Source organism: Anopheles funestus, chromosome 3RL (assembly GCF_943734845.2).
Source record: "Anopheles funestus chromosome 3RL, idAnoFuneDA-416_04, whole genome shotgun sequence".
In the NCBI taxonomy this organism is placed as follows: domain Eukaryota; kingdom Metazoa; phylum Arthropoda; class Insecta; order Diptera; family Culicidae; genus Anopheles; species Anopheles funestus.
In genome coordinates, this window is record NC_064599.1 from 2,701,478 (window position 1) to 2,712,558 (window position 11,081).

Here is an 11,081-nt window from a genome sequence, read left to right on the forward strand (position 1 = left end):
AATTAATGTAAATAATGAATGGTGGAAATGTCCTGTGCACATACACACTCGCACCCACACGATACTCTTGTGATTTGCACGGAAGTGAATATTTGTCCTCGTGCGGCTGAATGGTAGAAAAAGTCCTTTCCCTCGGAGTGGAGTGTTCCGGGAAAACTCATTTGTGGTGGCGGTAAAACTTTGACAGTAAATGAGAACCACACTCACGTGGATGGGAGGCGGAACAGGAAGTAACTCCCGGAAGGAAGGATGTTGCACGACTTTGGTATTAATAATGGTGAAATTACTGTTATGTTTATTGAAAATTATGACAAGTTTTATCGGGCCGAGAGTGTTTATGCTGTGAATCCGTGTGAGGAAGGGGAAGGGGTGGCCCGGCAAACCATACCAATCGGATGGATGTTTTATTTTCTGTCCATCATCCATCCATCCAACCATCCATCTATTCCACTTTTTTTTCCTGCCATCCTTCCATCCTTACACACCCGCCCAACCTCAAATCGATGGCTTTGCATCACGAACGAGCGATGCGAACGGTGCGGTAACTATCTGCGCAAACATTATGCAAATTTCTCCATCATCAGCCCCCTCCCTGGGAGGACACGGGGCGAATGAACGATGAGATGGCGCATGCCATGAACCCGGGCTGTGATGGTGCAGGTTGAATGACGGACCGCGGCTGAAAAAGGGGAATGGGGAAGAAATCAGAACGTTGCCTACGATATTCATCATTACTTATGGCGGATTATGAAGTCATAAATTACTGTAAATAAACGTCATTATAACAGCGCACGGTTGTGGGCGTGCTGTGTTTTTTTTTTCAACATTCCTTCGTCTCTCTCTCACTTTCCCTCTCTCCTACCTATCCACCTACTTCCGGTTTTGCTGGGTTGAACAGTTCGCGAAAGCTTTCCATAAATATCGGCTTTCCTTTCCCATTCGCGTATGCTTAAATCACAACCTACTCGGTGGCTAGTGGCGGCACTACCGTCACGTGGAACTCCAAAATACCAAAGGGAAGGATATTAAATTATGACCCTTCGGAATGAATGAGGAAGGGTATGTTTTTTTGTATGTTTTGGTGGTTGTTGTATTTTGGCTGGAGAGGTTTACAGAGGTTTTTTGTCTTCCCTTCCTTGTTAGACTTGTTCACCTTTCGCTGCAAAAGCCACCGTTGTTTATTCTAGCCCACTACCTTCGAAACGTGCCGGTAGAACATATTTATCACTTCGGTTGTAGAAGAAAAGGCGGAAAGGTACTAGGTCACCTAGACAACATGCCAACGTCTTTATTGTGGTGATAAAGATATAAGCGAAAACTATTCAGTAAAGCTCGGTTCGTGTTAAGGGTGCTTGCTCTTGGAGGCTTAGCATGATTCGGTTTAATGTCTAGTTTAAGCAAATTTTAAGGGAAAGCTCCTTACCAGACTTCAGACCATTATTTCATACAAATTAGCTATTTAAAATGTTGCATTATCTATGTGTATTCTGATTCGTAGAAGCTTATACCTTTGTGAAAAGAAATGGGTAATAAAAGCTAGAAAAGATGTAAAAGATTCCTACAATTTCCTACTTTTTAAAACTGAAATGGTCATTTCAACTAATTATGCGACCTCCATAGATACAGCAAAACAAACTTCACATCTTCCATAACTTTCACATAACTTTCAAAACTTCGCCCAAATCTTCATAACACCTGAATAAATATTAAAAAATTATTAAAATATTGGAAAATGACAGGTAAAATTACAAAACTTTCCCAAAACTTCGCCCAAATCTTCAAAACAGAGGTTGACACCTTAATAAATAATAAAAAATATTAAAATTTTTGGAAAATGACAGATAAAATTACAAAAGTTTCAAAACTTCCCCCAAATCTTCATAACACCTGAATAAATAATAAAAATTTATTAAAATTTTGGAAAATGACAGATAAAATTACAAAACTTTCAAATCTTCGCCCAAATCTTCATAACACCTGAATAAATAATAACAATTTATAAAAATATTGGAAAATGACAGGTAAAATTACAAAACTTGCCCAAAACTTCGCCCAAATTTTCATAACAGAGGTTGACACCTGAGTAAATAATAAAAGTTTATTAAAATGTTGGAAAATGACCATAAAATTGTAATCAATAAACACTACACACGTTATATATTAAAGTAGTGAGTCTTCATGAACAATACAGTGAGGAGAATTAGTAATGTTGTCTGAAATACAATGCAGTATTTTTGCTGTAATATTTTTCTACCCCTAGATAAATGGTACCTGAACTTATTTCAAGAAGCTATTCAAGATACATCTGCAGCATCAACGTACGAAGTGCTCTTGCAGCAACTCCACGTACAATAAAACGAAGGGGGGTTTTTTTTTTGTTATGTCTCCATCTTTAACCGCAATGGCGGACAAATCAAGCCAATGCCGTTGCTTATTCAGTGCATGTTTTGCTGCCATCATCGTAGTTTATCATCTCCTACCCCGACAGTGGATTGTTGCTTCAGGTTCGTAATCCTTCCGAAATTAAGTTTTCGAGTGCACTCATGCACTCGATCCACAGGGGCGGGGAGAAAGCAATGAAGCCCGTTCGTCTTATGCCATGCCGAAGAAGCCATTCGACCGCAGGGTTTAAGCCTGTCCCGTTTCTGTCTAGCATAAATGCTGAATGATGTATCCATTTTTGGTTTCTTTCACTGTCCGGTACAACTCTCTGCTCTAACGGAGCACTACAGGTTATGAGGCGAGAATTGCAGCCATACTCAAGAACCATCACTTGATGTGGAGAGTAGAAACCGCAACAGTGTCTTCTTTACATTGTGTCTCTACTAACAAAAAAAAACCCCAAAAAAAATAAAGTGAAGCTAGGACACACTCCACTCCAACCGAATAATATGCTGCATCAGTTTGGGAATCTATTTTTCCACGGTTGCCAGCAATGCCCCTTTCGCAAACTACCCGTGCCCGGTTCAATCGTCAGACCAAAACAAGCCCATTAAAATATTCCGAAAAGATTTTATAAACATAACACCCCTGTTTTTGGTTTTTTGTTTTGTCGGTACGGACAAACCAATTTCGCAATCCATGCACCACGCCAAACGAAAGCCCCATTCGTCAGCACCCAAAAAACAAGTACTGGAAAGTGCTGCAATGCGGTAGAAAATCCAAACCCATCCATCGGCTCGTTTCGATGTGCAAAAGGACGTACCCGGGGAACCCATCCACTTTCGCCACTTTCTTCATTCTACTTTCACCCTTATTATCTGTCCGACTCTTTCGTTCGTTCTCGTACTCTCTCGCTCTCTTTCTCTTGCTCCTCATGGTTGTTTCTATCGGACATGTAGTCGGCCCTGCTAGTGACGTGACATACCCTCCCCCGAGATGCCGAAAAATGAATATAAATGTGGTCGGGGCCGATGGATGCGATGGATTGGGGGTGGTGGAAAAAATAACGAATGCCTTTTGCCGATCCCTTGCCTAGGCCTGGGAGCTCTACCGCCGACAAGTGCCAAGGAATGCCACGACCACACAGACCCACACCTATATATACCTTGAAGGCAGAATCGAAACAAACAAAAACCGAGTCCTTCGGATTGACATTTCGGTGCTGATGCGAGCTGCGGTAAAACCACGTGGTATTTGGTCGAAGAAGTGAGATCACCGGTCCGGGATGCCTCCAAGCGTCCAAGCTGGGATCTCCTGGGCACGGGTGAAATAAAACTAGCCAAAAAGTTCCATGCTGTCCATTGCGCCCTAGCCTGGCGCCATCAGTGACCGATTGGAAAATGAAGTTTTCCATTCATCCAGCTGAAGGCTGAGTTTCGGAAATTTGCAATTTCGTGACCAAGAAAGTGGAATCGTTTCGGACGTAATAGTAGAGCGTGAGTAAGCAGGAGCGAAATATATCGAAATAGACAAACATCGAGCCGAGCCGGAGCAACAATTTTCTCGTTTTCCACCAAACGAGTCAAAAGTCCGCCCAGAATGGCACGCAAGGGACCGCATCAAGTCAACAGGACTCTCCCCTTCATCGACAGAAGCGAAGAAGCGTTTCATTTTGCGGTCAGACGAACAGCGCCACAAATGCCACCGAAGAAAAAGGTGAAACAGCTCTCGCACAAGACATTTCTTTTTTGCCAAACGGACTAAATCCGGTTGAAACCCGAGAGCGCACGTATGATACAGCTTAGGTGAAGGCCTTTTGGGGAGGGAACGGTCCGGATGTGAAGTGGGAGGGGAGTGGGGTCGGGTTATTGTGGCGTCTGTGGAAACATCTTCGCCGCTCATTGCGTGTTCCGATTGCTGTTCGTTTTGGTCAAAGCGTTGTACGAACGGATGGAACAACTCCCAGAAGCATTGCAGTAAACGAATCGCGTGTGGAGTTGAGGAGCAACATATAGCTCATCCATGCTGGGTCGATGGAGCACAGTACTGGAGTGGCCAAAGGCAGCAGACCGTTGCAATTCTTGCAGTCTGTCGGTGTTTTTTGTTCCATTACACCCAATACCTCCCATACATCGCATGGGTTGGTTCGTGCAGTTGGAATTGGATTGTTTTTCGTCTGGTGCAGAAATCTCACCGACAGAACAAACAGCAGCTGAGCTGCGGGGAGAGATTTATAGTACTGACGCATCGTGTATGGTATATGGTGGTTGTAGTTGATGACGACTGTTGCTTCCAACGGCGAAGAGGTCGTTCAAGTTCTGCTTTACGACTTTAGGGGAGACACAAACTCTGGCCACTGTCAGTGCAGACTGCATGCGACGAACGCAACTGACGACATACGACACATTCTATTGATTGATGCCGTCCGTGAGGACGTGTGTTGCGTTTTGCTACCGTCGACAGTTTTATTCGATGCTAATCGTAGTTTTCCTGGTCTGTTTGCTTGCATCACCACAGGTTATGGGCAGGACATTTCACACCACTTTACCGCCTACCTGCCCAAGCTGGATCCGGAGTCGTCCAGCTACCAACAGCAGCAACAGTCTTCGTCTCAGCAACAGTTCATCGCACTCGCGCCCTTATGTGCAACGCCCTCAACCACCTCCGCATCGCCGAGTGCGAGCAGTGCCGGAGCCGAGAGTCCGCAGCGATCTCCATCCCAGAAGAAATCCCTCGCCATGTGCTTCACCAGCACCGGTACCGCACTGTCGTTGCCTCCGAAAAAGAAAGACATCTACCGGCCGTACTCGTTGGACGATAGGCCACCCCGGCCAAGTTATGAGCTGAGAATTCCGGCCGAGGAGGACCTGCATGCCGCGCATGCTATCCTGGACCTGAGCGCTTCGACGGCTTTCCTACCTCCGCCGGCACCGCATCAAATTCTGGCCCAGCAGCAACCGCCCTCTCCCTCACACCAGCAACAACATGCCACGAGTCCGACAGTCGTGCTAGTGCCCGCAAAATCTTCCACCAGTGATCCCGACCGACGGCCGTTGCAGACGCACCAGCATCAGCAATCGTCCCCACATCCACTGCACCAGGCAACGTCACCACTTCCTCTACAGTCACCGCCGACAGTACCGCATGCGTTGAGCTCTCCGGAACAGAATGAGAACCGCAACAGCACCAACACCCTGCCCGGGTATTCGTCGCACGACGGCAGCATGGATTCCTCCTCCGACGAGCTGCAGCAATCGGCCGAATCATCCGACTCGGAGGGTAAGAATGGGTCGAAAACGGTCGCCTACACGTACGAAGCATTCTTCGTCAGTGATGGACGATCGAAGAAAAAGATTGCCGATCCGAAGACGGCCCTCGAGAACAAGGCGAAGTACACGTGCACGGAGTGTGGCAAACAATACGCCACCTCCAGTAATCTTTCGCGCCACAAACAAACTCACCGAAGTCTTGACTCTCAGTCGGCCAAGAAGTGTCACACCTGTGGCAAGGCGTACGTTTCCATGCCCGCGCTGGCAATGCACGTCCTAACGCACAAGCTGTCGCACAGTTGTGGTGTCTGCGGGAAGCTATTCTCCCGGCCCTGGTTGCTGCAGGGTCACCTACGATCACACACGGGCGAGAAGCCGTACGGATGTGCCCACTGCGGTAAGGCGTTTGCCGACCGATCGAACCTGCGTGCCCACATGCAGACACACTCGATCGACAAGAACTATCAGTGCGGTCGATGCCACAAAACGTTCGCGCTCAAATCGTACCTCAACAAGCATCTCGAGTCGGCCTGCTTTAAGGAGGATGGTGCACCACAGTCGCCCCTAATGTCACCCATGTCACCCGGTTCGCTCGATGGTTCCTCCATGGATGAGATGCGATCGACGCCACTCTCCGATCGACGTCCGCCGATGGCGCTCAAGCGCGAAAAGAACGTCGACATCGAGGGCGACGAGTCGGACGATGCGATGCCCTGTCCGTCACCGATGTCCCCGGTACCTCACGTCACCATCAGCTCCAATGCCGGTGCGAACGGTACGAGCAGTATCTTTGTGATGAAAAATCTAGCCGCAAGTCGATTGGCACTGACGACGGGCAACAGTACGGTGGCGAATGGTAGCGTGTCCCCCAGTTCGGGGTTGGCAAATGGGGCGGCTGCTGCTGCAGCAGCTGCCGCAGCAGCAGCGGCAGCGGCAGTACTCGGACCGGCCGCAATCCTGACGACGGCGAACCATCAGCACCATCACCACGGTCACCACCATCAGCAGCATCACCAGCATCACCTTCATCAGCACGCGCATCCAGCATCGGCGGCAGCGGCTGCTGCTGCTGCAGCAGCGGCGGCAGCTGCAGCTGTACAGATAAACGTCAACTTTGCCGGGTAACCGGTTGCGATCGCGTACGAACATCAACCAACCTGCAAGAAATGATCGCCTTCTGTGAAGTTTTCGTAAATGTTCCTGAACGACCGGCAGAACTACAAATGAACGTACCGCTGGATGGCAAGCGTACTGATTGCATACATTGAGGCGCTTGTTGCTATGACCGGTCGAGCGTGTGGAACAACAAAATCCAAATGGAATTGCGGTTCGTAAGTAGTCATTTAAGCATTTTATTGTTTCCCTCTTCAAATAACCTTTTCATCAAACGTTAAACTTACAAGTGCAACAGAAAGAGAAGTAACTGCTTTAGAAATGCAAACAAAACCACAACAACAACAAAAAAACACAGAACGTAGAACATACTAAACTAGCAAAAAAAAACCTCTACGAACACATCCTTCAATATAAGCATAGTAAACAGACACACCTACACAATCCTTTTGCGAAATAGTGATCCTAAAAACGAACGATCAATCTATACCCCGCATACGCATACAAAACCACTAACGCAAACAGACAGGTGCATTTTTGGAAGGGAATGGCAAACGGAAGAACTAATAACGACGCCCTTCTACTAGTCATTACAAACCCCATTAGTCATGCATAGAAACGTTTTAAATGAACCTCTCTCTCTTTGAAACAAAAAAAAATGCGCCGTAAACGAAATTTGCAAAGATTGATTAACTGGAAGCAAGCTGGAGCTGGATTCGATACCTAATGAAACCTTTATATACACAAAGTATATATATACATATATTATATTTACACCCTTATACATCTATAAAAGACGAAGCAAAAGAAAAGAAACAAAGTAACAAACAAAAAAAAGAAAACCAGAAAACAGAGGAATCCCCCCCGTAGAACGACTCTTTGCTTAGTCGTCGCCCCGCTGGTAGGCCGTAACAATTCAGGTGAAGGAAGCTAGCAGTAGCAGATATAGTGCGTTGAGCGCGTAGCCTCAAGGAACCCCCAGCCTAGCAGAGCAGAGCAAGATGAGCACGTTAAGCATGGTGCTGTACGTGTGTGTGTTAGGGTATGTATAGAAGGACAGAGATCTTAAACTCTTAAGCAATGCCACCAACAACGACGGCAAGCCGTATGCGTCCTGCGCAATTCGATTCAATTAACTTACTACTACGATTCAATTAATTTTTCGGGCCCTATGGCTAGGTTTGTGATAGTGCAGGTGCAGGACGCTAGTTACCGAGTGGAAGGGATTCGAATGGAGAAGGGAATTGTGTCCATATCTCTTTCCCTCTCTCCTCTTTCTTGTCCTCTTCATCCATTCGGTGCAGCATCCTGGCATGTTCTCACCAGCCAGTATAATGTGCTCTTATTTATCCTCTCTAGTTCTATTGCATTGCATTTACGCGTAGTAAAAAAAACCAACACTTAAAACTCATCAAAACAACACAATACAGCAGTCATTATACACGGTACACAACACAACACACGCAAAACTAGTAAGAAACGAATCAGCAATTACTTTCTACATAAGCTAAAACGTTTAGAAATTCCTATCCTAAAACTGCAAATGCAACAAACGTTAATACTAAATTATAGTAACGTAAACGCTACAGCTACATTAAAGTGCTGAAAGAAAACCTCGTATTGAAGAAACGAAGAAAAGGGTGAAAGTTAAAATAACAAAACAAAGAGATGAAAAAAAGAAGGAAAATGCAAGAAGGTGAAAAGAAATGTTGAAGCAAAGTAAAGAAGAAAAAAAAACAGAAATCCAAAGATATCGAAACTGGAAGAAAAGCAGCTCCAAAAAGCACATATAATTTATTTCATTCTTCCTGTTGCATTATTTCCTCCGGGTTGTAGTTTTTTTGCTCCATAAATTCTTTTACGACGGCTGACTCATTATCAACAAAACGTGCCGGGCGATGGGAAATGGTTGATTTTGAACGACGAGTTCATCATAAATCTTGCCCTAATCTAATCGTCACCTTCCGTACCGGGCGGTAGCAAAACATATATTTTTCACCTTTCACCTACGAGAAACGATTCACCGGAAAGCGTGTCCCAGTCACGCCATGTTTGAAGCACACAATTTACGTGACGCGCGTGTACGGGTAGGTAATGTAGCAAACGGATCATTAGTCCGAACCAACCCGAAAAACACCCCCGTGAGCGACCGTGTGTTGAGCGTAAATGAGTGTGCAACAACTACTAACAGCCGTCGGTCTGTCGGTCGGTGGGAAACGACATCATGCTGGGGCGGGAGACTTCACGTCAAACGATAATCAAACCATGTGAACGGAAAATCGCTTCACTTTACATTCATGTCACTCAATTAATCAACTTGGTAGAAAGTGTTTTGTTTTATCTGCAATATTAATTTACTTTCTAGATTGATTTGCTTCTAAGCGTTTAAAGCAACATGTAAAGTGTTCATGAGTTGGTTCATTGTCTTTTTAGTTCAACTACGAAACAAAAGTGTAACATAAAGAGCAATTAACATGTGAAACAACATAAGCAATTCAAGAAACATCATGCAACTACTAAATACAAAACGAAAGCAAAACGTCTTTTTTTTAAATCACAAATACGTCCATTAAGTAAAGAAGCAAGATGAGCAAAAAAAAAGGTAAAAATGAAAAGAAAACAACAATGTTTAATTTATACTGCAAACACATTTTTCATTTTGGTAAAAACACAAAACATTATGATGAAAATAAGCAAATGGTTAGGAAAAACGAGAAATGACAAGCGAGGAGAGAAAAACAAAACAACCTAGTTAAACCAGTAAAACGTTGAACGTTACACTGCAGCAAATCAGATTTGCAATGGAAACAGCCTCAAAACAAATGCAAGAAAATAAAAAAAAACACCTCCCACCAATGGAGGAGGTTTCCTTTCTTTCTTCAACTTTGTTACAAACTCAAATTAGAATGGTGAAAACGATTAAAGCAATGCTTAGGTGTAAAGAGTTATGGAAAGAAGGTGTGTACTAAAGCAATAATGAAGAAAAAAAAACAAACTTTCGATTATTAACTAACGCTTGGCAATAATGTGAACGGTGGAAAAGGTGGAAAGGTTTGATGTAAACAAAAAACAAAACAAAAAAAACGAATAAGCAAATTGTTAATAGTTTTTAGTTTTTTACCCATTTTTGGATAGGCAGCTTTTTGGCGGTGAACCAGTTTTTTGGGAGACAATGGTAGCTACATTAAGTTGTAAGAAGCATAGTGTATAGGTGTAACGGTTAGCACATTAGCACGTAAGTTCGTAGCACATAAGTTTCGTTTTTGCATCCGCATAAGCTCCTAAGACCACTAATGTACTTAAGGAAACGAAAAAGAAAATCTAGTCTTCATCTAGTCCAGTAATGGATTTTTTTTCTTGGTGAACATAAGTTTATTTTAAATGCTATGGTGGGCATCCAGTTTTAGCACTGGAATGTCCACAGCTACTTTAGCGCTACTTGTAGGAAGTTCGTCTGTATCTACTGTGAATCTACTTGATCTCTCCGAAGTACTACTCCAAAGTCCTTTTAAATTAAATATCCTTCAATTGTTAATAATTTGTAGTACAATTTTTTTTTCTTTTTTACATACGCACAAATGGTAGTTTTATTTTCTTGTTTGTAATTCAATAGTCTTAACTTTTTCCTTAAATAATTAATTTAAAATTTTTGTTAGTATTTCTAGTCCTCTGTTAGGGGTAATGTGTGCCTGACTTGCATTTTCCATGCATTTCTTTACCTCTTAAGTTTTGTTTTATTTATTTAAAAATTTTGGAAATATACATAACTGATGATGGAGAAAAGACTTTAGGTACAGTTTAGTTAAGTGCTTTATTTTTTTCTTATGTTGTTCCCCTTTTTAAAATGGTTATACGTGCCATGCAACTGCATAGGACGTGGAATGCAACGAGACAAACCAAAAAACACCGAACCGCCAGATGCAACGAGATTCTGAACGAACGTAGCAAACGTTTCTGAAACAACGAATTAGGACATAAGTAAACAAGAACCGTGTACTGTAAATATTTCACTCCGTGGGCCTACGCAATCCCACTCCTCAAGCGGGAAGGGTTTTGTCGTGGGAACAGCAAACGAACGGATGAGATGTGAATTCTCATGCTCACATACACTTAATCACTCACACAGACGGCAGACAGAGTACATGCACGCTGTGAAAACCCAGTGACAAAGGCAACCCAGTAATGCGGGTCCTTGAAAGTGTTTGGAACAAACTATTGCTAAAGAAAACTCTTGCCTTTCGATGCGGTACGGTGTGTCGGTGGTGAAAGGAATGGACTTTTCGGAAGATATAGTATGCATAGTAGTTCTTGTACCAA

The 11,081-nt window shown here is 43.9% G+C and overlaps 1 protein-coding gene across 1 annotated transcript in view; it reads left to right on the forward strand.

Annotated features, from left to right (window-relative positions):
• Positions 1 to 7,497, forward strand: part of LOC125771142 (uncharacterized) — a 62,162-nt gene extending 54,665 nt beyond the window's left edge. Inside the window, exon 2 of the mRNA XM_049441516.1 lies at positions 4,900 to 7,497. Coding sequence (XP_049297473.1) covers positions 4,900 to 6,776 — 1,877 coding nt within the window. The 3' untranslated portion in view covers positions 6,777 to 7,497. The remainder of the gene's footprint in view (positions 1 to 4,899) is intronic.
• The last annotated feature ends 3,584 nt before the right edge of the window (positions 7,498 to 11,081 follow it).